Source organism: Lutjanus erythropterus, chromosome 7 (assembly GCF_056507025.1).
Source record: "Lutjanus erythropterus isolate fLutEry1 chromosome 7, fLutEry1.hap2, whole genome shotgun sequence".
Classification (NCBI taxonomy): Eukaryota; Metazoa; Chordata; class Actinopteri; order Lutjaniformes; family Lutjanidae; genus Lutjanus; species Lutjanus erythropterus.
In genome coordinates this window covers 33,292,528-33,319,802 of record NC_139323.1, presented here as the reverse complement: position 1 = coordinate 33,319,802, position 27,275 = coordinate 33,292,528, and the positions used below count along the sequence as shown (strand labels likewise).

The 27,275-nt window shown below is 39.4% G+C and overlaps 1 protein-coding gene across 2 annotated transcripts in view; it reads left to right on the top strand.

Annotated features, from left to right (window-relative positions):
• Positions 1 to 10,500: 10,500 nt before the first annotated feature.
• The window catches only part of brinp3a.1 (bone morphogenetic protein/retinoic acid inducible neural-specific 3a, tandem duplicate 1), a 73,665-nt gene continuing 56,890 nt past the window's right edge, over positions 10,501 to 27,275 (top strand). The window contains exons 1-2 of one of the 2 annotated variants that reach the window (XM_084723585.1): positions 10,501 to 11,081; positions 11,654 to 11,961. In XM_084723585.1, coding sequence (XP_084579711.1) covers positions 11,708 to 11,961 — 254 coding nt within the window. In that variant the 5' untranslated portion in view covers positions 10,501 to 11,081; positions 11,654 to 11,707. Of the gene's footprint in view, positions 11,082 to 11,650; positions 11,962 to 27,275 lie in introns of both variants that reach the window. The other variant, XM_084723584.1, reaches the window with a different exon arrangement.

Below are 27,275 nucleotides of genomic sequence, written 5' to 3'. Positions count from 1 at the left end.
GGCTCCAACACTACTCAGATTTATTAATTTATTTATATTAATTTGGGTAATCATGCATCTCTATATTAGCAAACACAATTTAATTTCAGTTTACATTATTTAAAGTTGGATTACATCTTTAAGTGTGCAGCAGACCTCTGGTTATTTTTAAAACAGGATATATTCATTTTAAACTTATTTTTGCTGAACTCTGATTAAAACTAACTAAAGATTACTTTAATCTTTGTTGCTGCAACCCAGTGTCAACCTACTGTAGATTTAGCCAACTAAAATCTTATGATATTTAGTGGAATAAAACTAAAACACTAAAACAATACACGACTAAAATATGACAAAGTGATTTTAATCAAAACACTCTGACTTAAACAAAATTTAAAATTTGCTGGCAAAATTAACATTAAAGGAAAAAAAAATCATGTACTGAAGCTATGGCCAATATCTGTTGTTAGGCTCCAAAACAGCCTTGCAGCACTGATTTATTTCCTATTGACTCTCTGCTATGTGCACAATACAATGACGTGTCTCAAACAGCCAGAGAACAACACAAGCCTCACAGTGAACTAGACAGTTAATTAGAAACAGGGTATTTATTGTACTCAAACAAAAAAACAGAACTTGAATACTCTTGCAATCCTGCTTGTATAGCAACAGAAAAAAAAAATAAAAAAGTGCAATGATGATACAGCCAGAGGAAGAGACATGAGGCTCAGCATTTTCTTAAGTTGATTAATGGCGAGTTTGGTGACCCAAATGAGCAATAAGTAATGCAGGTTCTGATTAAAGTGTTGTCAGGCTATTGGCTCTTTTAATCACCACATTATGTATGCCTCTGACCCCGCTGAGATATGTACTGTGGACAGCGTTAAGTGAGGATGATTCTCTTTTTTCACAATTGACTGGTAGTAATTTATAATTTATAGGGACATAGAGGCCGTTAACTGGCATCCCGCGCCACTTAGTGCTACTTATCCAAACAAAGAAGATGCAATGTCTCATCTATCAAAGCTTATAGGCGGAGATAACTTTGAAGATTTATTTTTGAGCATTAGCACATCTGCACGGAGCACAGAGAGAGAGACGTGTACAGTAGTTCATCTAGCACCTGGAAGTGTCAAGCAAACATCTCGTCCCGAACCTTGTGAGGAGAAAGCAAGTAAAGCCAACACTGCTGTGACAAAGCACTGACAAAGGCTGTCAGGTTTTCAGGCTAATTAAAACCTCAGCTTCACTCTGCTCCCTGATCACTCCTCACAAAGACCCTTGAGTGGCATCAATGAGCACGCTCAGGCTTAAGTGAATGTTTACCTCCCCTAATGACTATCTGTCTCAGTGCTGAGTAAATGCAACTGCCTCGGTCCTTTCCGCCGCTCAGGTTACACACACTCACGCAGAGACGAGACCTCAGCCTGAGGTCTGTGTACCAGCTGTTTGTCGACACAAGACCATTTGCAGGTTGTGATTGTTTTGCTGTGCGTAATGATTGCAGGACAGCACGGTGGCTCAGTGGTGCACGGCGTTATTTAACAATACGCAGAATGGCGGTTTGACTCTCCGTTCTGTCTGCATGCCCGTTTTTTTAGCCTCTCTAACAAAAATCAAGCCAGGTGGATGGAAAAACCTGAACTGTCTGCATGTGTGAATGTGAATTTTAATGTCTCTTTATCTGCGTTCGCCCTGTGATAGACCGATGACCTGCTCAGGGTATTTTCTTGCTCGCTGCCCAAATGCATGCTGGGATAGATTATACAGCCCAAGAAATTAGAAAAAAAATTGGTGGTTTGCCGGTGAGCCTTTGATGACAAGGTGATGTCTAGCAGTAAGTTTTATTTAATGTTTCATTCCATTTTATTTGAAGTTATGCATGGTGGAGGACATATTCACACCCTTTATTTGATGAAATGTAGCAACACCACAGTTTAAAAATTACCCTACTGCAATTAGAAGTCTGTGCTTGCAAAATTAGTTATGCAGAACAAAAATATTGCTTAAAGGAGCAATATGCAGCAATTGAGGGTCCAAAAATGAATCCTGCAGTCCAGATGGAGTCATAGACTGTATATTAACTAGGTTGAATCCCTGTTTAATAAATGTTCTATGGTTGAAGAGAGCTGTTTCTCCGCCACCCCCTCCTCCCCAGACCTAAAGAAGCACAGGGTGGCAGCAGGAACACCGCAGGAGTGCAAGACAAGCACAGCATTGACAGAACAATCTGACAATAAGCAACGATGAGGCCTCCACCAGAAGTTGTACGTTGTTGCAAACATTTACTCCTTCTAAGAGATGACTGATGACTGCTTAAAACTCATACACATTCAATTACTCATTTGGCATTCAGTTGAACTCTAATTAACATGAAACGGGCAAACTGAAACAGTTACTGTGTCCCAGAATAAAAATTTCAAATGTTGTCAGAGAAGCAAGTATTTCACCTTGACATGTTTCCTCAATTTCTGATGACACATTGTGATAATTTCATCATAAATTGCAGTAAATATATCACTGATTTCTCCTTTAATAATGTAGCTGTTCATGGTGAGGTATACATCTACTATAGTAGATAGTAACAGTATATATACTAAACTACAGTACTTTGAGCTAATTTAATCTATTACATTGCATCACATTTTGCATGCTGCTTATGTTATATATTTCCCTCTGAAATTAAATGTAAATTAGCTCAAAATGAAATAATCAATATTGTATTTACAATTGTACCACTTGGGGGCAGAGCGACAAGCTGTAAACACCACAGTGACAAACTTTGTATGTCAATGACAATGACTGCTTTAAAACAGTAGTTCCCGAACTTTTTATGGCATGTTCACCTAAAGAAGTGGAAAAAGCTTTATGCCCCCCTACGCCACATTTGTTATCACTCATTAACAATTTCTGGCAAAGCGATTGATAGAAAAAAAAGTATTGAAGTTGAATCTTTGTGAAATAAAGGTGAGCATGGCAGCATCAGCAAAATCTACTTGGTTTATTTCCCTATATAAATCATATTCATTCAACTTTTTTCACTCTTAGTTTCTCCTACAGCAGCTCTATACCCCCCCAGTTTGGGAATAACTGCTTTAATATTATGTCAAAAGTGTTGGCAAATGGTTGCGTATTTACATATCCAGCAGACACCTACAAATGTTTGCATTCAGCTGGAGTACAGCTGGCAAATTTAAGTCCAATATTCACTCTCCTTATAGCTCTGGTCTGGTCACCACCGACCCCTGAGGGAAATATCCAGCTCTTTACTGTCATTATTACTAACGCTGCATCACTGCATTGCTAGTAATAACTGTAAAGCTCACCCTCAAGTGTAATATTGCAATTATACAACAGTTAGCAAGAAAATAAAAGATATAATCAAAATGTAATGATATTGTGTTACAAGAAAACTTTGTGCTAGTGTTATCTCTGTTTCCATGAAAACACATCGGAGTAATAGAACCATCAATCACGTCAGTAGACCCAAGCAGGCTGAACCTTAGCAACGACCTCATGACGGAGATGATTTCACAAATTACACAGAATATATATAAAAATTAACAACAAAATAATTTCTTTTGATCAATATTACACCCTGCTGTTTTTTTTCTTTCTGTCACGCTCTTGCATTTACAATGTTGCCATGGAAATGGCAGAGTAATATTGTTAGTGATGAACACGGTTTGCTGTCATGCTGATTTGCTCGTGTCTGATAAAAGTCTAGTTGACCAGTCAGATTGCTTGTTTGAAACTACTTGTTGTATCATCACTATTTTATAATATGTGACAGTGTGAAAGTTCTTCTGACCAGGTCTTCTCAGCTTTACGGAGCTTTATGCTGAGTTTCACCTCATTGTTTATCTGCTTGACCCACAGCTTCACTGTTTCGTTTCACTCTCACAGTGCTTTTTTGCAGCTAAAGAGCTCTGAGAACTCACTGTACACTACCTGCTCAGCACCAAACAGCAGACAGACACAGTTATGGGCTAGATCGAGAACATGGAGCATTTAAAAAAAAAAAAACAAACAACAAAAAAACCCACATATTTCCCCCAGGAGTTGGTACTGGAGAGAGCAAAAACAACTGAACGAGAGTGGATATTGAACCCTCATTCATTAGGTGGAAGCTGGACGTGTAAATGAGCAACTGCTTGCAAACAGGTTGATCATAACAACTTAAAAGCTGGTTATATGTCAGATATTGCAGGTTTACGTTTTTTTCTTATTCGTGTGAACACATTTGTCCATTCAGAAGTCAAAATAATTTATTCCTCCAGTGACTCATTACACAGTGGGCAACAAAATATGAACCAGTTCAAACTTGCAGACAGTCCGTGCTGTGATATTCTTGCTTGCCTTTTTTTTGGCACAAACTGTATTCTTTTCTCCAAAGGTTATTTTACTATATATAACAAACTCTGCTGCACTCTGCACCTACACTTTTCACACTACTTTAGATGCCCATTGAAATTCTATTCTATGAAAATTCATTAATTTTATTGTTGTGTGCAGATCTTTCCATGCCCATGAGCTGTTGCAGACGTGTAAGACTTACAGTAATCACATAGACGAGACAGATTTAGACACACATTATGGTACTTTTGCACTGCATTCTTTCTTCACTAAAAAACAACGACAGAGAATTTCTGCAATCTCAGAAATACTCAGAAAGAAATGTTTTGTGCATTTTTCTGCATCAGATTCTTTCCTGCCATTCACACAGGTGCATTAGATGTAAAGTCTATCAGCTTTGAAAAAATGTTTTCCCTTTTGTTTAACAAAGTTAATCCAATAGTGTTGTGGCTCTTTCTATAGATCTGTGCTACAGTGTTTCACAACACAACACCACAACTACATCACACCATAAGCCAAATTGGTAATTTTCTCCCCTAATCATGTTTTGTTCATTAAATACCAACGTTGCATTTCAGAATGCAAAAAAAAACATTTTTTTTTTATACACAATAACTCTATCAAAACACGGAAAACTAACTGAATATCAAGTTAAGCTTTTAAAACGTGATAACATTTTCTATCTAAGAGGAAAACAGTCGATCATGGCTCAAGTACTTTCAAATTACTAACAGTCAATAGTACTAAAAACCAACATTATTTTTCATGTTTCAGTTCAGTGTGTGTGTTTTTGGCCAAATAATGGTGAGTTATCTTAACTTCATAGAATGCACATTAGAAAAAAAATAATTGCTGCAGTAAAAGCTTTAGTATAATAACAACATGAAATTGCTGCCAGTGGTCAACAAAAAAAATATGGTCTTTAGTTCCAAAATACAGTAACAAACAGAAATACAGTTTAAAAAGACAAACAAACCGTCTCTCCCCGGTCCTCTTCCTCGTCCAACGATTTCTCTCCTCTACGTCCCTACACATTGAACAAATTCAATCCAAAAGAAATCCCTTTTTACTGGATATGTCCATGTAATTGAAAGAACCTTGACTGAATGTCTCCAGTTGAGATTGGATCAGTTATTTCTCCATGTTTCTGTTCATCCACAAATGTTTATCAGCTGTGTCAGTGTAGCTCTTGAGCTGCTGTTGCTGCAGAAGTAGAGGCTTTATACTATATTTAAGTTCTTGAACATTAGGTGAGTTTCTGGTTGCTATGTGCAAGCTTCTGTAAATAAAACAAGACAGATCGATAATTTTGGGATTCGGTAAACTTATATGTAAAGAAAATTTAAAGGGACAGTTCACCCATAAATCAAAAATGCAATGCAAATTAATTTTAGAGATATCTTTCTAATATAATAGGACTAAATGGCACAAGTAAAAATACATTTGAAAAATTCTAAACCAGTGTCTCTTTCTGAAACCCATGACCCGGTTACTCCAGATAATCCACAGCCCTTGTTGCAAGCAGTTTCATGTAGTAACTAACATGGCGATGCCTGCGACCTAGTTCAGGCAGTCAACTCGAGTTGCACTACCAGTCACACGTGACATGCCTCACTCTTGATAGTACAGACCAAACGCACCCTTCCAGTCTATTTAACCTGCTAAACCTCCCATTTCTCCCTCTGCCTGCCAGTGCATTGCTGCCCTGCACTAATGCCACCGCCTGCTCTTTTAACCCCATCACCACCCCAGCATCCACCTACAGGCTCCGATGGGGGGTTCACTCCCCTTATAACTCTATGTAACTTAAACTGTGGGTAGTGATGAGGTCAGAGCCTAGACGCCAAACTCAAATTATGTTCTCCTGCTGAATGAACATTTTAAAACGTGAGTTTTCTGTCTGAACTTTATTTCTTGTAGAAAAGAAAGTACTTCTAGTAGTTTCTAAGAGCCTCTCATTCTACTGCAGAAAAAAATAGTTCCTACATGAAACTGCTCACAACAAAGTCTGTGAATTATCTTGACTTTAGCACCAAAAGCTGAGTGCCATTTATATCATCCATTATATCAAAAAGAAGGCAGACATCTCTATAGACCGATATCTCCAGAACTCTCCAACTCACACCAAAAATATCTAGGTGGATAAGTAGCACTACAGGCTGGGAGGAAAACATGTATTTTTGATTTCTGGGGTAAACCGTCCCTTTAAGCGTTTTACAAAGGTGTTAATTAACTGCATATTCTGTGAAAACAACAGGAGTGGACCTTTTTCACAGCAGCAAACTTGACATGAAATATTAGGGTGAACACAGGTGTTACCAATGATACTCTTTAAGGTCCTGTTCCATTCAGGTCAAACAGAGTCAGGGTGCTGCTGTTGTGCATGTTGGCTTACTGGAAGGCTCTGCTATAGTAAATGGAATGGGACCTTAATTAGCCTCATAAGTAACACCTGGGTTCACCCTGTTATTTCATATCGATATGGCCGATGTGAAAAAAGTTTATTATTGTAATGGTGTTGTCCACAACGGACAGATTTGTGCTTATTGTGTTTAGAGTTTTTAAAATGTGACTATCGATTCAGTGTTTCCCCTACCACTGTTTTTTTTTCTGTGGGAGGGCGCACCCCTTGAAAGAAACAAAATATTTTATTTTATGTTGAGACAAAACAAGGCAAACATGACAGGGCTGACACGGATAGTACAGACAAGTAGACAGCAACAATGGGAGAGAGCAAGATTATGCACACAGTCGCTGCTGATCTCATCTTACAGTCCTTAAATGCTTTTAGTTCATGCTGCTATCAGTAACAAGGCACAGTAAGAAATTGAGACTTTTTTTGAAAAAGAACAAATGTGTGTCTGAGCCATTAAGAAAAGCTGCAAATTTCTGTGCATTTTACCTGCAACATTCCTGGCTGCAAGACGAAAATTAAAGAATGTGATATGAATGTGATATGAACAAGATAAGAGGAAGCATGGGCAGGAGCAAGAATAAAAGAATAATGATTTCCAGTATTGAATTTGAATTAAATTCTGTTGCCACCACTGCATATTGGTAGTGATATTGCAGAATCCAGTACGGTAACAATTCTTCATGGTTTACAAGTTTCAAAACCTCTGCAGGAGGATGTCTGGCTGAATGCAGTTTCCAAGGTGCCGCTTTTATAATCTTTGGTTACCACTGACTCAAAGAGCATATGGTTGACTCCTTCTTGTATAGGTCACTGCTCAGCCACTGTGGCCTACACATTTCCTGCACCTTTCTGAAGCTATAATGAGCCCATTGCTGTGACATTTCTCTTTGTTTTGTTTTTTTTCTGTTGTGGGATGTTGGTTTACATCTGGTTTCGCATGAACATCCTCATGTTTCATCAATTGGCAATAAATTCCTTTGCTTTTCCTAAAAGGAAATAAACAAGTACACTCGCTTCTGTGCACATAACAGTACACATGTAAACATATCTACACTTGTACGCGCAAACACACACAAATTGATGAATGATTTATTTGAAATGCTAAATGTGAGCTGCAGGGACTTGCTTCCACTCTGCTCGTATGAGTTTTGGGGCTCTGAAACCTGAAAACAGTGTTTCTAAAAACTGCCTAAAATGCAATGTGAATCCATGAAAGTAATGAGCTGTGACACTCTCACCGCCGAAAAGCATATTTTATTCAAAACTTAAAAAAAAAAAAAAAAAAAAAGTTTAACCTGTGCTTGCAGACAAACTTTAAATGGTCAGCTTAAAAACAGGCAAGTAGAAAAATCCTTCACCCAAAACAACACTATAGACCAAAGAATGTCTGTTCCTATTAGGTAGTTGTCCTTCACGAGTCATCATGGCTGCAAGGCAGGGTCAGAAGAAAAGCCACCCAATCCCAAGACGTGATGATGAAACCGTGACGAATCAACTCATTCTTTCACTCCAGAAATCTGCAAGTCGCTATGCCATGGGATTTCAGTTTCTCTTTGAGTTTGGGAACCAGTGAATCTCTCGACTCAATGGTGTTCATTTCTCTAATCCAATCCCTGTATAAAACCTCCCTTTGAACGTCTACAGAAAAGCTGAAAGGCAGCACATATCCCTCCCTGCGTTCGCCTGCTCCCTGCCTCTCTGATCCGCACTCGGTGTCCGACGCACAAGCGCCCGGATAGAGCGGGGATAGAGCAGATCTAATTAAGTTTGCTGATGGTGAAAGTGATGATTATTCTGCGGGAAGAAAGGAGAGGGAGGAAGAGGGCAAAGGAGATAACGAGAATAACTGCAGGGGGCTGGATACAGCCTCTCCTCCTCCTCATGATCATCATCATCATCACCACAACCACCATTAAAGTCATTATTCAAATAATTAAAACTTTTTTTTAGCATTCATTTGCACAAAGATAATACCCATTATGACAATTGACTCTACATCTAGTAGTCCTGGAATATTAATTTATTAAATCAGATTCCATCATAATCACCATTTCTCTGGTTCTTTGTACTTCTGTTCAGTTTTTCTCAAATGTCTTTTGAACTCCAAGTTTAATTTTCATGATACTGAGTAATGTTTGTCTTTTGTCTTATTTTGCTGTCAGGAAACAGATTGTGCCATTTTTAAATTCATGCAATACTGTGAAATATTGTATTAAAGCTACTACAAAGAAGTTCATATTCTGTTGATTTTGGAGGTTCCTGTGGACAAAATTGGCAGTATTTTCTCCACCATAACTGCAAAATATAACATCAAAAATAAAATTATATAAATAAAAATCCCCACCTCCTTCTTTTTAATTGTTTTCTATACTATATACTGTAACTTTGTCTAGGAAAATGTAAACACAGGCTTGTTTTATCTGATTTTAAAGGAGAATCTGACCTGGTGGCAGACATTAAGAATAACTTCTTGCAGATGGTCTTGTTCACTGAAATATATCATAACGAGGCATCCGTATTAAATTGAGGATACTTATAATTAAAAACTCCTTGTAGTTGCTTTAATTATCAGGTGCAATATTCTTTATTAATTACTTTTCAATATCACTACCAATTTGACTTCTAATATCATGCCAGTACTACTTTTCTATTTTACTTTATGTTTGCTTACTTTTTCTTTAACTTATCTTACGGCCATTCTTATTCTGTTAGGCACTATTTTTTGCTTTTACTCCCTATACACTTTATATTTCACTTTATATTTAACAATCTATTGTTCTCATCTATGTTACTGTGTGGGCTCAATATTAATGCTTTTTTTGTGGGTCAGAAATCTACTGGCCCAAAGTCACTTACCCCTTTACAAATTGTTTTACTAGTGGATATTAAATAACAACAAAGACTAAACTTAATTGTTATGTTTAATCTAGGGCTGCCACATCTATAAAGTATCAGATAAAGGTGGAAAATGTTTTGTCAGTCTAAAACACAAACTCACTGATTTCAATATGATAATAACAAAGAAAAGCAGGAAAACTACATATATGAGAGGTTGAAAACAGAATTTTCTGCCATTTTGCATGAAAATTTACTTTGATAATGGCTAACTGATTATAAGAGTTTAATTGTTTTTTACCACATGCCTGAAGATAGCATTTTCTTGCCTCAGGCAAGTGGGCAAGCCTTATTGTTGAGCCCTGAAGAATTACACACAATTACACAAGTAAATCACCATCATAAATACCCAAACTGATCTGAAAACATTTTATCAAAAGGTGAAACACTGGTTGAAACCAAACCAAACCTGTGACCACTGATCACTGGTTTCTGTCTGCATTTCACTATTTCTTATGTACTTCATTTTATATTTGAATCCTTGTTTTTTTATGTCATGATGTCAGGATGTTGTTATTGGAACATGATACAATGTTTCTTGCACTGTGCCTGACAAACTAATACACAAAATAAATAAAATGTTACTCGGTTTATTGAGGTTGAGATCTCCTCTCCATCCTGATTTTCTGCTGCTCCCTTTTCCCTCTCCATCCTGCTTTTGATCTGTAAACTGTTTTCTAAAATGAGGCATCTAACTCCAGCACATCAGCATCCTCGGCTCTGACCATGCCTCATCCAACCTGCCCCCCTCCCAACCCCCAACCCTCTGAACACCTCCTACTCGCACTTCCTCCAGTTACGTCTCAGCAGACCGGCAGTGTGCTCGCTGCTGGAATAAATTAAATTGCGGCGGTGTGGTACAGGGGAAGGAGAGAGCGCCGCGAATGCCATTCACACATTCCGTGCGCTGGGAGTCCGGGCACTGTCAGCAGCTTCAGCAGCTCTCCGTGCGCCCTGCATGCGCTCAGAGCGCGTCTCCCCAGCGAAAAGAGCAGAAATGAGTTAGAGGACTTGGTCATTTGATCCCTGCACGTTCGCCGAATCCAAAACAAACCGGTGTTTAAATAAGTAGTCTACCTGGAAGGTTTGACCCTGTGCGCTCTTGAGGCTTCGAGTCCGCTGCGACTCATTCTGTTGGATTGGATCTACATGAGCTACAGCGCGTCGTTCAGAGGCTCTCCGCTGGAAATATGCAACTGTGAAAAGCAGAAGAGGAGCGCGCTCTGAGGAGGTTGGATGTCATCTTCTGTTTCGGTCAAGTTGCGCTGCTACTAATTGCGCGTCTGTTTGCATTTGTGGCGATAATCCTTCCCAAAGTCCTTCTCCAATGCCGCCCCGTCTATGCGCCGAGCCGAACCCAACTTCACGGTCCTATTCTGGGATTTTGCGGAGACTAATTCCGACCAGCCACGGACAACAATACTTACAGAATCAGGTAAAAAGCAAGCAAAAACAGCAGAAATTTATATACTAAAGCTTTTCTAATATTCAAATTATAGTACATAATTTTATAAGATAATTTGTTTTATTGTGCACATTAAAGGCATAATATGCCAACATTTTCCAAAAAAGGAAAAAACAACTGTGTAGGCTCATGAATATTATCCCTTTCAATCATCAATTATGACCCACTAGAAGTGTGTGGTGGTGTCTGTATCTGCAGAAAATCTTTCCTCTGCCTGTATTTCATCATTATTTTACTGCTTGGGACGCTTTACTAATCCAAAACGTCTGTTTATGACGTCCTGGGAATGAGACTCTTTTTTTTCATGCACAGCTCAGACAAAACCTACTCATTCCACCATTAAATGCACTTATACTCTGACCTCTAAAAAAAAAAAATAGTGTCCCTTTGCCATATTTTCCGAGCCAGCAATGCTGGACAAATGCAGCTCTTTCAGGTCATCTTTGTTTCACTTACACCCAAATCAAACCTTATTGTTCTCTGTTCCTTCCCTACTTCAACTCCTCTCCTCTTCTCTCCTTCCACCTTCCTCCTTCCAGCAGGACTCATCCAGAGTGCAGGGAGAATGAAGAGTCACCGGGGCCGGGGGAAGCAGCATGAGTGGCCCGTGCACCTCCATTAGACTGACGGCCCTCATGTTTCTATGGAAGTGGTTAACACTAAGCCTGCTCCAGAGCTGGGTGTCAGTAGGGGCCTGGGCGGCGGACCCCGCCGGGGCTGGCTTCAGCGGCTCCACCGGGCCCTTGGGCTGGCTCCTGTCGGACAAGGGTCCTTTTCACCACTCGCAGGAGTTTGTTGATTTCACAGAGCGCTACCAGCAAGGATTCACCACCAAGTACAAGATATACAGGTGAGAGATGGTGGACAGCAGCGTCAGGAGTGACTGAGATGCATGAGAGGGATGTTGTTTGTGAAAGCCAATACAAAAAACAACCAAATGCAGATACTGTGCAATTATGTAAAGCCTGATATAATTTATCCTCTGATTCTTATGGCTTTGCTTGGGGGAAAAAAAGGTATTCTTTAGAAAAGTATAGGCGAGAGATCACATAATACTTTTCTTTAGACTATAAAAGATGCAGATTTAGTAGGTGGCAAACTGTGGGATGAAACGTTGAGACGATTAACTTCGTGGAGTTTTGCATACAAATGAAAGCTCTGCATGCATTTTGTATAGATGCAAGCCTCTTTGGGTGCCTGATTCCTCCTTTTTTTTGTGGGCAGCAGAGACATATGGTTGGAGTACGATACAAACCGTCAGAATGCTGCATATCAGTGGAAACTCAAAGTGGAGATACCGCAGGAGGGTTTGGGCAAAGCAGCGGGACGTAACAGATATCTGACTGAGCCAGTTGATGTGTGACAGTGGGTAGACAGGATGGCTTCAGAAGTGTGTGGTGTGAAGTATAGTGGGTGTGTGCTTAGAAGCAGCAGGGTATTGTTTGAAAGCTTGCTACAGAAAGACAATTTTCTGCACTTTATAGAGACAAAAGATTAGAATTAAAGGAATTATTGAGTATTTCAAATGCAAACTTCCACATATGATTTTACACAATATTAGGTAGTTGTCAATGGGATGTATTACATGAAACAGTCCACGGTATGTATTTTTTAAAATATTACCAAATCTGACTCTTTCATCTTGACAATTCTGCCATTTTATGTGTTCTGCCAAGCATATGAAGTGAATTATTTAGACATAGGTACCCAAGCAAACCATAGTGTAACAGCTGTAAAACTTAACTGTACCACACAGGCACTCCTCATTTGTTAGTGGTCTGCGTGTATGCAAGTGTGGGTGTGCGTTCGTGCCGGTATTTCCCCCTGAGTTTTATTCTCTTCAACTACATACTCATAAAAATTCTTTCAGGCGGTGCATTCTGCATCTGTCCGAGGCAGCATGACCCACACACAGTGTAGGGGTAACATCTTACATGTGTGAGATGGATATATCATCTTATACATACATGTTTATTTTACAAATTGCCATAGTAAATGGATTTTAGTGCACTTTCCTGTTTTGACTTCAGGGCATTGTGGTCCTCTGGAGGATAAGAAATTTCTCCGATCTTGTGAAACCTTGCCGGTTTTCTGATTTTTTATGAAAAGTTGACCTCATGTTTTCTGCCGATAACAATAAGCTTCTCTACAGGATATAGTACTGTATGTCTGACCGTGACTGTGTGTGTATGTGTGTGTGTGCATGCCTGAGTGTCTGTATTAGTTGCTGTGTGTCGTGCCAGGTAAGTGTTTTGATACCCGTTGATGAGAGCGATGCTGTCGGAGCGTCCACAGCCCTGCAGTGGAGCGGCTGATGCCAGCTGAACAGAGGTTTGACTGACACTGGCATTTAGCAGCTGACAGGGGTGACAATGCCAGGCAAAGATACGGAATGTAGCACTATTGGCTTCCCCACATCCATCACTTCCTCCCTCTCGCTGCCTCTCCGCTGGCCTCTTCTTTCTGTCTCTCAGGATGTCTTTATACTCTCCCTTCTTGTTTTTTGTCTTCCCGCACCACGCTTGGCATGAAAATCGGATATTTGCATACACAAGATTCACAGTTTTAGTAAAACCCGCGCAGGCACTGTCTGACCACTTTCATTTCCAAAGCTATTCCACTAAATGGCATGACTCCTAGTGACCTCTTTCAGCAAATATCCAGGAATGCAAACTTGACAAGTCCATAACCCTCCTTTCCCCTTGAGCTCTAGTGGCCTTTTCAGTTTCCCCTGAAGAATAAAAGTAAGCAGACTAATTAGAGCCGAAATCCAGTGAAAACTCAAGTGAGGAAGTAGAATTTCACCGTGTTAAAAAGTGGAATAATGTCCCTGCATTGTCATTTGCTTTCCTCGTCTTGAAAAACAAGTCTTTTTAGGCTTTAAATATCCTGCACCCGGAGCACTGTCATCCATCGCTGAGCAGTCGAGGATGCCAGTTAGCTGAGAACTGAAGAGATCACAAGTGCCTTCAAAATGCACTGTGCTGCGCAGTTTTTTTTTTTTTTGGTTCCAAAACAGACTCATGAATTTTGAAAGCCGACAAAGTAATCTTTGAGTCATTCGTATTGATCAGCAACACTGTTCTGCCTCCTGCAAACACATTACGGTCCTTTATGGGTCAGTAAAAGTCTTATTATTGCCTCTTCAATCGTCACTGTTATTTGTTGGAATCCTAAAGTCCAAAACCCAAACTGAAGAGCGGCCAGAATGTCCCCAGTTTGGACAGTTTTCTTCCGTGTTTGTGCGGATATTTGGTCCTTATAACTCTAGAAAAGCAGTGACACACACTACAAGTGCATGTATACAAGCACAGACAAAGCCAGAGGAACACGCTCTTAGAAATGAGGGTTCCAAAAGTGTTCTTCTTCAAGTGCTGAGAACCACTTGCTTCTGAAGAACCCTTTTTTGAAGAAAGGGTTCTTCTTCAATTTCGTGTGAGTCTAAGGGTTCCATTAAGAACCCTTTTCATCCAAAGAACCCTTTTTGGAAGAAATCATGGAGGAAGGGTTCTTTGCACCATAATATGAAAGGGTTCTCGAGAGGACCCCCTGGGTCAGTACAAGATAAAACCATTAGAATATCAAAAGGTTCTCTGTAGAACCCTCTTAGTGTGTTCTAGATAAAACCCTTGGAATATGAAAAGGTTCCCAGTAAAAACTTCCGGGTGGGTTTTAGATAAACTTCTTGGAATCCAAAAAGGTTCTCGGTGGAACCCTCCAAATTGGTACTAGATAAAACCCTTTTTTGTTCTCAGTAAATTCCATGGGTGGGCTCTAGATTAAACCCTTGGAATATTACAAGGTACTTGGTAGAATGTCCTGAGTGGGGTCTACATAAAACCCTTAGAGTATAAAAAGGTTTTTAGTAGAACCCCCTGTGTGGGTTTTAGATAAATCCCTCAGAATATTAAAACATTCCTGTTAGAACTGTCTTTGTATGTTCTAGATAAAACCACTGGAATCTAAAAAGGCTCTTGGTTGGAACCTTTTTGTGAGCTCCAGATAAAACAGGTTCTCGGTAGACCCCGAGGTGTGTTCCTGTTAGCACCCTTAGAAGGCAGAAATATTATGAATAGTACCCCCAAAGAGGTTTCTGGGCAGAACCATAACAGCATAGATTGGTCCTCTCTAGAACCTGTCATAGGAGGTTCTGGGAGAAACCTTTCACATATGGTTCTAGGTATAACCCTTTATTCTGGGTTTGAAGGTAGAACTCTCTGAAAGGGCTCCTAGCAGAACGTTTATAGTGTCCAAAAAGGGTTCTCCTATACGGACAAGTGGAAGAACCCTGTATGGTTCTAGTCTGGACTTTTATTTCTAAGAGTGTAACAACAACAAGTAATTACTTTAAATTAACCAGTGGGTTAAAAGAAGTTCAAATAAAGACAATAAAATCCACCCTCTGTCTCGGCCTCTATCTGCACGTGCATCTCTCTTTTCTCTCCCTCCCCCTCCCCACTAGCCTCCTATTCTCTCCCTTCCTCCCTCCTTTGTCGAATGATCTCAAACCAATTGCTCTCCCTTGCTCATAAATATTCTCCAGAGCTCAGTTGGCCTTTCCCGTCAGGGGGCAGGGGAGAGGGAGTCGGGGATGAGGAGGGGAGGACCGGAGGAGTGTGAGTGCAGAGAGGAACCGGTGCTTTATCCCCCCCTGCTGGCCGGTCACTGCCCCAGAGCAGCTTGTAGCTATTTCTAATTATAATAAATGTTAAAAAAAAAAAAAAAAAATGAATGGAGTATTATTCAGAGTAGAGGTTATAACAGGTTTTTACACTAACAATCTTTCGTTTTTTGTTTTTTTTTGTCTGGACTGCATTAAAAGGCCTGATTAAAAAGCCTGGAGAATTACAGCTATCTGAGCGGCGTAATGTAAAATGTGATTTTTCAAACTGCAAATCCTCGACGTGGAAGAGGTTCTCTTTTCTCAAGGTCTGATCAAATGCAATAATGGGAGCGATGAATTAATGGATTCAGCGGATTCAAAAGCAGTGAACAACAGGCGTACTGGCACTTAACAATATTACTTCCACTGTGATTGCAGAAAAACGCACCTGTTATGTGAGGAATAATGCTGATTTTCTTTCATTCCCCTCCCTCTCCTGGCGTGGGGTCACAAATCTCATAGCAGCTTTGTGGCTTTAATTTAATGCTGAAAGCAGTCAGCTGGTTGCACGTTTGATTCATGTAACAGATACACCGGGGTGTATTTGTAAAACACACAAATCAATTAACAGGATTTCTTTTTTGACTCCTCTTCTCAACACACATAGTATGAGTCTGAATTGGTGCATTTGCTGCTGTTACATGCGCATCAGAGGTAGGAATGAGTGTAAAATGAACAAAATCATGTTTCCTTTAATAATTTAGTAGCTTGTGGTGTTGTGAAATGATTTCTGTGAACGTAAGATGCTCTTGCTCCATGATTTCTTGTGTGTAGTTGAGCCATACCCACAGACAGTAGCATATTAGTCAAAATGTCAGCTCCTCCTTTCTTCTTCTTCATGGGCCATAACTTTTATATCACGCCTCATCTCCCGTGCTTTCTCCCTCTCCTTTCTGCTGTCAGCCCACGGGCTTTTACATTGACTTCATTTGATGTAGGGAGTTGTCTCTTGTAATTATGGAGTGATTAGTGTTTCAATTATATGTAAACATGTTTGTAGAGAGGACAGCATGCAGGAGGCTTGACGTAATACCTGCGCTGTGCCGCGTAATCATGTCATTTAGATTTGGAGGAAGAAGAGCCTATTGTGCATCATCTGTCTCGTGTTTATGATTCCGCCATCGTGCTGTGGATGCTTTAGATGGGACGGCGCATTTGAAAGAGATTGTAAAACGGGATGGGATAAATGGGCGTACGATTGCATGGAGTATCTGGAGCTATGAACACGAGAGAAGAACAGAGAAGAAGCGAGCGTTAAGGAACATAATATCACATAAAACTGCAATAAACACAACCATACCAAAGATAATATGCTACATCTGTATAGGGGTTTAATATGAACGGGTGACTTCATCTGCGTTCTTTTCTGGCTTTTTGAACTGGAAAGTCAGGCGTTAGCAAAAAAGTGGTGGCGTAGTTTACAGTGCTGATAGACAGCAACATTATGCAAAAGCCTACGTCAGGCCATGTGTGAAAACATTTTTATAGGGGCTTTGGAAAATAGCAATTTAATGCTTAAAGCAACTGACACCAAAATTTGAGAATTTGTTTGTTCGGATTTCAATACATAAAAATAAGGAATCAGTAGCATTTTTCAAAAAATAAATATCTCATTTATCAAATCAAAAGGACACAAGGATTTTTTGGAAGAACATTCTAGACTGAGGCGACATTATGGATACATTTTTTACACCTTTAATACTGATTGGTGATCAGCAAACCTTAAAGCGATAGGTTTGATTATCTGATGTTGCGTGGGGTGCTTATCAGTTGTCATTGTAGAGATGGTGGTTGACACACTTCCAGTTTGGAGAAGCAGAAAGGAGTGGCCCATCTAAAAAGAAAAATAGTTTAAGTGTATTTAGAATATTTTTGTTTAACAAGCCTCCTCTGATCGGAAACCACCATCAACCAGACCCCGTTGGCGAAACCAGCAATTTTATCTTGCAGAACGTGGGTGTTGCTAGTCTGCCTCTGCCTTGATCTGTTGTGATACTGTGTGATTTCTGTGTTTTAAAAGTGTAGTTTGGATTTACCAAAGTCAGAAAATAATAAAAACAAACCATTCAGTTGAAGGAGCAGAAGCAGCAACTCCTGTGTTCATTAATGTAAAATTACTGATCTCGCTATTTGGTTGGGACAGAAAGACTAACATTTGGTTTATATATAATGACATTTTCCAGTTGGAAAAGGGTGTTTAAAGGAAACTATTCCAAAGATAGCATCATATGGAGGCTTCAGGATTAAACTTAGACTATTTCATAAGCAGTTAAAAAGTCATTGTACTAGCTTTTAGTGGCTAAAATACTTTTTAGCTGGTTCTCCTCTCTGCATCTGAGTATTGATAAGTCCCCCATTCAGTCCCACTTGAAATAATCCAAATGACCCCTTCTAATGAACACAAATGTAAACAATACTAGTTTAAATATATTCCAAAAACTGGTTTTATAAATGTTTTATGAGAAAGGAATGGCATTCAACATGTTTGTTAGGCCTAAATGTGACAAATTTAAACAGGACAGGTTTGCTTGCATGGAACCTCTGCTCTCCTCTGTCTATTTACTTAACTTATAGTTATGGTGAAGTCAAATTTTGTGAAAGATTGAGGCTTTCCTCACCCCAAAAAAAGAGGTTGTTGTTTAAATGCCAAAAATAGCCTTTGTTTATCTTTACAACCATCCATGCAAATCTTGACTGCAGTTTCTCAGCTGTCATGGCACCACAAGACCTGTCAGAGTGGAAAGTTGGGTCAGCAGACCGGTAAATTTAAAAATGCAAGGCTAACTTTCCTTTCCTTTCTTCCAAAAAGGCAACATTGATTTCTCTGAACCACCACCATGACTTTTCCTTAACCTTTACCAAGTAGTGTTTGTGCCAAAAGAAAATAAACTTTCAACTTTCATATTAAATTACATTTAAATGGAATGGGATTGTAGGTAAGATTGCCTTGATGGTTTATGTTGAGAGGGAATGGGACATGAACTGTGCTCTCTGGGTTCAATCTAACATATTTTTCCACCAAACCACCAAAGTCAGAATTCCTTCCTTGGAGGTTCTGCTGTCGTATAACAATGTTTTGCTATTTCCAGAGGTGCTTCTTGGGTACCATTCTCAGTACATTTAAGGTTACCAACTGAATTGTGTGTATACTGTACAGAGTACCAATATATGATAAATTAATCGGTGGCAATTTTTTGATCATGTACATGATGTCACGACTTTCTGCCTCCAGAAGCTAATAATTAGCCACTGAAGCTACGATGCCTGTGTGTTTTGACTGATACTCACCCCTAAATGTATTAGTATGACCAAACCATGGTATGAAACCAATATTTGTGAACTGCATTACTATTAACAGGGAAATATTACATTATGAAGCAATATGGTATGGTAGAAATCAACAACATAACAGGAAGAACATCACACGATAAATAAATAAAACCCTACTTTGGTATAATTACAAAAGACATTTAGACGATTGGATATAGTTGGACCATTTCACGCTTCATTTACTGCTGGTGGTGTTTGTGTGACTCCAGCATCCAGCACTTCCTGTCTGCCTCTCCTCTTTCCTGATATGCATAACCAAAACAAATCTGACCTTGTTGTACACAGTGTTACAATACAGTTGCAGGTAGAGGCTGTTGATCCTTGCTGTTTGTTTATAATCAATATATTAGTGTCTGGAGATTATTACGGTAAAGATTTTTTTTTTTGCAAACATGTGGCAGAACAGGCCCGGAGAGAGCAGAAGTATATTCCGAGATCCAGTTTTCATCGAACTACAGTTTTCTCTCACGCATGAATGCCTGAGCGCCTTGTTCAATGAGAGAGCCGCGGTGGAGAGAAGCCTGTCGTCCTCCCATCAGAGGGTGAATGTGTCTCCAGGACAGAAGCAGAGCAGCCTCCTCCTCTCGATCACCAGCAGCAACGGCAGTGACGAGGACTTCATCCAGCGCAGAGCTTATGGCTTCTGACAAGTGTGTGATGGGGGAGTTATCAGGGCCAGAGGTCCATGGAAGCAGCTTTTATGAAAGAGAGATTCTGTACGAGTGTTTGGTTATAGTTTGTATGGATGGCCTGAGCTACAGTCACTGGGGTGGGTCTGCATACCAGTTTCAGCAGGTACTATCTTGCCCCCGAAGGGTTTAGCAAGATGTTTATATAAAAATGTATCAGCAGTATTATCTTACATTGTATTTTGCCAGAGCACAGGAAGTAGGAAATAAAAATTTAAGTGAGGCAGAGCACTGTCAAAACTGAGAACAAGTATCGCCAGTAACAGCTTTTCACAGCCAACTTCTGTCATGTTTTTGACATCTTCACAAGGGTATAAAGAAGAAGACATTTCATGCTTTCTTTGTTGACAACAAAAGTCCTATAAAGTTTCGTCTTGTAGCTCTAAAGGGACTTCTTCAACCCCCGAAGTTTCATGATTTTGATCATCACTCCTGTGTCAGGATTATAAAAGTCATAAATACAATTTTGCAACACTGACTTTGATTTTGTTTTCTCTTTCAAACGTTAATAGTATCACCCTTGCTGTGCATTGTAAATTACATTTTCCAAAGATATTTCCAAAGATGTACCATAATTGTCACTAACATGAAGTGTGAAACGATGTATTCACTTGAGTATAATTTCCAAATAAAAAGGGTTTAGGGCTGCACAATATGTTAAGAACATAATCATATTGAGATTATTTAGACAGTTCTGATATGATTCACAATTAGTGATTTACTAAAAAATAATCATCTGATGTTTATTGGCAGCTGCATCAAACAAACGTCTTGAAGTGAAAAAGTCAAAAGTATTGATGCCTGTCTCATACAACATAATTAAAAACAATACAGTACTAACGTTTGATAGTATTGAAAGAACCAAAGTTATAAAAAGAAAAGATCTAAGTGTTCACTCGAGACCTCAGTTCAGTTGAGTCTTATTTGTCCTGCTTGGAATTTGGCTTGCAACAAAATCAGACTGTGTTTTTCTGCACCAGCAATGTATGCAAATTGTCAGTTTTTTGAAAAAGATGATTGTGAGTGTTGTTTTTTTTTATATTAGCAGTGTATCAAAGTTTAAAATTCTGGTATTGTGACAACCCTACAAAATTTGTGAGTCAGGCCATCTCTGTATCCCTACATAATGTTGTCATAATGCTGTTTTGTAACACATTTTTCCTTTATTAAAAAATTGCAGCTTCTACGATTTAGCCATTTTGCTATTCAGAAAATGTTTCAATAAATTTGCAGCCCCAAATGTAGCAATGCCTGCGAGCTAGTTCAGGCAAACAACTCGAGCTGCACCGCAATCACACATGACACGCCTCACACTCTGTAGCACATACCAAACTGCTGAAACCTTCCATCTCTCCCTCTGCGTGCCAGTGCCATTGCTTCTTTGCAACAGCATCATCGCCTTTTTATTCAGCCCCACCACCACCCCAGCATCCATCTGCAGGCTCCAACAGGGGGTCCAAGATATGTTTTCATCACTCCTTGATATCTCTACGTAAACGTGATCTGTGAGGAGTGATGAGGTCGGAGCCTAAACTCTGACTTTGTTATACTGCTGCAGTAAACATTCTTAAACGTGAGCTGTCTGACTGAAATAGCTTTGACAGTTTGGTTCAACCTTTAATTGTGTTAACAACATGTGTCACGGTTTGTGTTACTCAGCCTGTCCACTGTACTGATGTCACTAAATACTTGGTAACATTGCTCACCAATGACAACACTGCAAAATGTCATCAAAACTGATAGGAATGATTATCTCAAAAATAACGCCCAGATTAGAAACAAGGTTAAAAGTTTCAACTGATCTCCATACTCATGCACAACAATATCTATAGCGTCTGTATTCAACGTTAATGGAAAGCCTTTTTAACAAGTGTTTAACGTTGTGAAACGTAGTAGTAGTTTGGGTATGTTTAGGCAACAAAACTTGGGCAGGTTTAGCAAGTCATGTAACACAACTGACGTTATGTGCCTTACAACTTTTTTTGTTCAATTCTTTGCAACTTATCTTACAACAAAGTTCTGGTTTTCGTGTGGGATAGACACCCTGGCCTTCTGGGTGAAAGTCCTGTGTTTTCTGAGCCATCTATGTGGACTCTGTCTCTCTTTATACTATGTCGAAAGCCTGGTTAATGGGTACCATTCATATCTGTAGGTGCTGCAGAGGGGCAGTAACAAAACATTGGTATTTGACAAGCTGGGAATGAGAATAGGCTCAGAAGTCTTAAACAACTAAGTGTACAAGGAGAAAATGGAGCCAGCATCTCTAAATGATTGAGTTCTTTAAATGTGGGTGCGTGCTTTGCTTTGCTTATGCACTTATGTGGTGATACATTACGTGCAGCAGCCGTATGTGATCATAATTTTATGATGCAGGCGTGTCATCAACAGAAACATTGTGCCACGAGAAGCAGGATTTAGAGTAGCTGGTGGCTCTTCTGTCTTCTGTTCCTTTTGTTTGTTTGTGTGTCTATGTGGTTGAGTGTGCACTGTATGCACAGTGCGTATTAACAGTATGTGCATGCCTCATTATATACACAATGTGATTCCAGGCATTCTTTGTTATGTGTGTGCCGAGAACTTGCTTGTCAACAATGTTATGACAAATTGCAGTACAAAAGGGATCAGTAGTCTTCGTGTCAGCAAACCCTCCTGCAAATCATGCTTTCTCTCTTGCTTTCTGTTATCAGAGGTGTAGTGATATTCATGGGAGCTACAAATCAATACTGCAATTGCTTTTTTAACAAAACCCTCTTACAACATTTTAGCTGTTTTCTTTCACACTGTGCAGTGTTTCACACTTTCACAAAGATTGCCCTGAGTTTGAATTGCCTGTGTAGGCAAAATATGGCAAAATGGCAAAATTACATGTTGTTTTTTTCCATCTATTCTAAGAGAAATATAAATGTTAAAGGTTTGCTTAAAGTAAAAAGAACAAAGACAGCGATAAACAGTATTTTCTATAAAGGCTGTAAAACAGTAAAAGAGGTTTTGGTTGGAAAATAGCAGCAGGTAATCAGATGAGTCAGAGACATTTACGTCAAGGAATTGACCATTTACCCATTTGCTGAAAGAGGCTCCGCTCTTTGAGGGAGGTCTCAGAGAATCTGAACAAAAAGGATGTATCCTCTCATCACACAGAGACACACACACAGTTGTGTTTCCAGTACTTCAGAGGACATTGCGTCCATGTACACTCTCGCTTCCTAGAGACTTGCCCTTAATCTTAAGCTCAACCCTTGCCCTGTTTTTAACCCAAACCTAACCTTATCCTAACCTTAAATTACATCTTACCCTTAAAATTTAATTATTTACTCATGGGAACTTCTTTTTTTTGTCCCAAAAAGGATGGCAGGTCTCCTCAATGTGACTGTATAGACAGATCCATGCCCCCACAGTAATACATGTCCACACACACATAGATGCACCACTCTACTTTTTTCAGTTACGATCTGATATCTGAATTTGGATATCTACCAATATCAATACCAATATCACTGATACCAGCACTCTTTTTTTCCTTGATTATTATTATTACATTGTTATTGTTATCATATTTTTTTATAAGGAAAGCTTGTGTAGTTTGTGTAATGTAACTGATGTAATGGTGTCCTACAACAATTGTGGGTTGCTGTAGGATTATGGCTTGTGGCATTCATATGTGCAGCCGACAGAGCTGAGAGACGGCCCTTGCTTGTATAATTTCCCATGATGCATTGAGTCTAAGTTTGCCATTTTATGTTCCAAAATGCAAATGTTAGTTTTTGTAATATATTTGTTCAGAATATGGTGGTTTATTGTTACACCATATTGTTATACATTTCTTCACTCCTGCTGAATATCTTAACTTTGTATGGGTGTGCATTTCCTGCGTGTGATGCTAATATAGAGTTGACATTAAAAGCATTACTCAGCTGTCAATTTGCGATGCTTAGCATATTAATTACAAACAGGAATTTATCTGTGATGTACGTCTGATACCCAAGGAATGCCTTACATCAATATTACGCCCCGTTACCAATATCAGATCAGCCCCATCTCTAACACACACACACACACACACACACACACAGTGAACCTTAGAAAAGTCAACAATACTAAAAGCATGATGTCTAAGGAGGATGTTGGGGTGGTGGTTGGCATGTGAGTGTATCAGCAGAGTAATTAGTGGGAAGTGTCAGGTTATAAAGGCCACTTTGTAGTTGCCACTCATAGTAATGAATGAATGAAGCAGCCAATGCCAGTCAGCTGATTCAACCAGCGCCTTCTGAGCTACTGTAACAGTATGCTTGATTACTGCAAAAACACTGAGATCTGTATTTTATTTTAGTTTAAGTTTCATTCCATTAAATTATATTATACGTCCTCGCTAGAAAAAATGACAGCAATCGGTTGTTTTTTTTCTGGAGAGGAGTTACTCGTGTCTCTGAGAAGCAGAGGCAGAAGTAGCACCTTAAAACCTCTTTTGGAAAGGTCATGGTGGATGACTGGATGCTGCTTCCATCCTGCCTCCTACAGCATCCTTAAAAGAAATTAGTTGGACATTTCGAGAATTGTGTTTATTCACTTTCTTGCCATTAGTTATCTAAGAAGGCTAAAACCACTGCCAATTTGTCATTTGTATGCAATATATATAGTGTCAGTGAGTAAATAATTAGCTAAACTAGCATGGCTGGCATGGCTCTGTCCAATGGGTTAAAAAAAATAATAAATGGACCTCTACAGCCTACTAATTAATGTGTTATATTACTAATTTGTTTAATTTGTATCAAAATCTAAGGGTGAAAAGCAGCCCAATCATGCCAAAGCCTGTAATAGACTAGGCTGTCCATGGTGGTAGTTGTTATTGGTGTTGCACAGTGTTTGGGCCCACACCGATGACATTATTTGCCCACCATCCCCACCATCTAAGTGTGTTATCAATAAATTAATCAGACTCTGCAATTATGGACTGAAACTGTCTGCTCCGTACCGCAGCAGCAGGAGGTGCAGCACAGAATAGCAGAAGTCAGATTTCAATCATAGCGTGTAGGGTAATCACAGGCTGGCGTGAGGTTGCTTGACAACTGGATGTGGTTGTACAGACTGAAATGCCCTGAGAGGGCAATTATACAGAACCCCACAAACGCCAAACAGTCATGGGGTTCGGTATGGTTTGGATTTTAATGATTGAGATTCTGCTTACTGATTTCAGAACTTGGTCAAAACATTTCACAGGCTTATTTTACTTGAACTGGACACTATTTCGATCATCTCCATTTTTCATGCAAAAACATTTTAATGGTTCCAGCACAGAAATGGGAGGATGTGATTATAATTATATAAATAATTTCAGTATTTTTTTTAATAATTTGGAGGTTTGTAGTACTGAATAAATGAATGAATGAACTTTATTTATCTACCACCTTTCATGCACGGAACACAGCTCAAAGTGCTTTACAATTCTGCAGCAAATAAAAACACAACAACAACAAAAATCACACACAAAACAAATTAAAAATTAAAGTACATACACAATGAGGGGCATGTATAGAAGATCTACTCTATAGAAGAAATAAGATATGCTTTGTGTTGCCGTTTGAAACTGTCTACTGAATCAGCAAGTCTAATGTTTAAAGGCAAAGTGTTCCAAGTTTTTGAACCATATTGGCTAAAAGCAGCATCATCGAAGGTTTTAGTGGTGACCCTGGGGATAGTTAAAAGAGCAGCTGTGGAGAATCTAAGGGTTTGTGAAGGATAATAAAATGAGAGGGAGTCTGTGATATAAAAGGGGGCGAGGCCTAAAAACTAAAACTAAAAGAAGCACTTTAAAATCAATTCTGAAAGATACAGCGTAGATTACGTAAAACAGGAGTTATATGATCTCTCATCTTAGTTTTTTGTTAAAACCCTGGCAGCAGCATTCTGAATTACAGTAATCAAGACAATTAAAAACAAAGGCATGAACAAGCTTTTCAGCATCTTGCTGGCTCAGTCAAGGTCTTACCTTTGCAATGATATGTAAACAATAAAAAGCAGTAAATGGGCAGCATAATTGAGGTCCTAATCTAAAATAATACCAAGGTTTCTCACTTGCGAGGCCAGATGTCCCCGATCAGTTCACTCTGAAGGTGTCAATTTGGGCTCTGGGTATTTGTGACTGCATTTCCCACTATTTTCACAATTTTTAACCAGATTATTAATTAACAGAAATAATCTTTAGCAGTGCTAGAAGAGCACATCCTCCACCACCGCCCCACTCTGTCTATCAAGATAAACAAACTCTTAATAGTGATATGAATCAAAACTATTGTTGTTTTTAATAAGGTATATTAGCACACCCACCCATCAAAGGTGCTGATTGATTAACGCCTTAATGTTTTTTTTAACAGCCCTCACTAGAGGAACTCTGCCTCTAATTGGCTAGTACTTGTTGCCTTTGTTGGTTAAGCTGGATGGAGGCTTTTTACCAGATATGAATACTCGTGTACTTTGAGATTCTGGCTTGCCCTTTGATGTGTCTTTGGCTCGTCTGTGCATGAAAAGCACATGCATGTGTGAAGGTGCTGTTGCAGAGGAGGGTGATAATGACGGGCACACAGGACAAACACACTACAAAGAATGTCTGTGTAAGGAGGAGGCTGGGGTGGATAGATAGGTAAAGCACAGGAGACAAGAGTTTGGCTCTGACAAACACTCAAGACCTGTCTGTGTAAAGTTCATTTGACAGCTACTCTGTAACTAAATAAGACATCCAGTAGGAAGAATCTACTTCAGCCATTAAAAGTAGGGCTGGATTCCTTTCTTTTGCAATCCTTTGCCTCCCCAGTGCAATTTGTCCTAAATCCGTAAAGGAGCTTGAGAACGTGTGTGGCACTGGTCTCAGTCTTAGGTGGTAATCAAGTGTTTGATGCCGCTAAGTGTTACTCAAGTGTACATTTCAAAGGCATGAAAAGGCAGGATGAGCAGGAAACAGTATGCTGTCTTGTTTATAGGGCCTCGCAGCAGGTTTAATAGGATTTTCACAAATTAATGGTCTGATGTTCGTTTGATGTTGGAAAAACTGTTGGTGGCAATTTCGTGAAGCGTTCACAACAAGCAGCTATTAACTACATCATTACACTCTCTTCCACCGTCTTGATCTCGCTTTCGTTCCGTTTGTCTCCGCAGTGGGTGGATAACTAAAAGGCTCAAGTTTCTCCATTTTTTTTTTTCTCCCTCCATCTCACTCCCACTCTCATTTGACTCCTCAACTCTCCTCTTGTTAAGACTGGATCATCAGTAGCTCAATTAACAAAGTTGATGTGCGCCACCATGAAGGTGCCTTTCAGGAAAACGCTCGCTACGCGACTGGCAAGTGTAGAATTTCTTTTGATGTCACTGAAATGAAAAGCCTCTTTGTTTGTAATTCTTAATTTCCAAAATCATTTCTCTGTCGCTAATAGCGTGTCCATATTGAGAAGGATCAATGTCACATCAGATTAAACCAAGAGAAAAAAAGCAGCA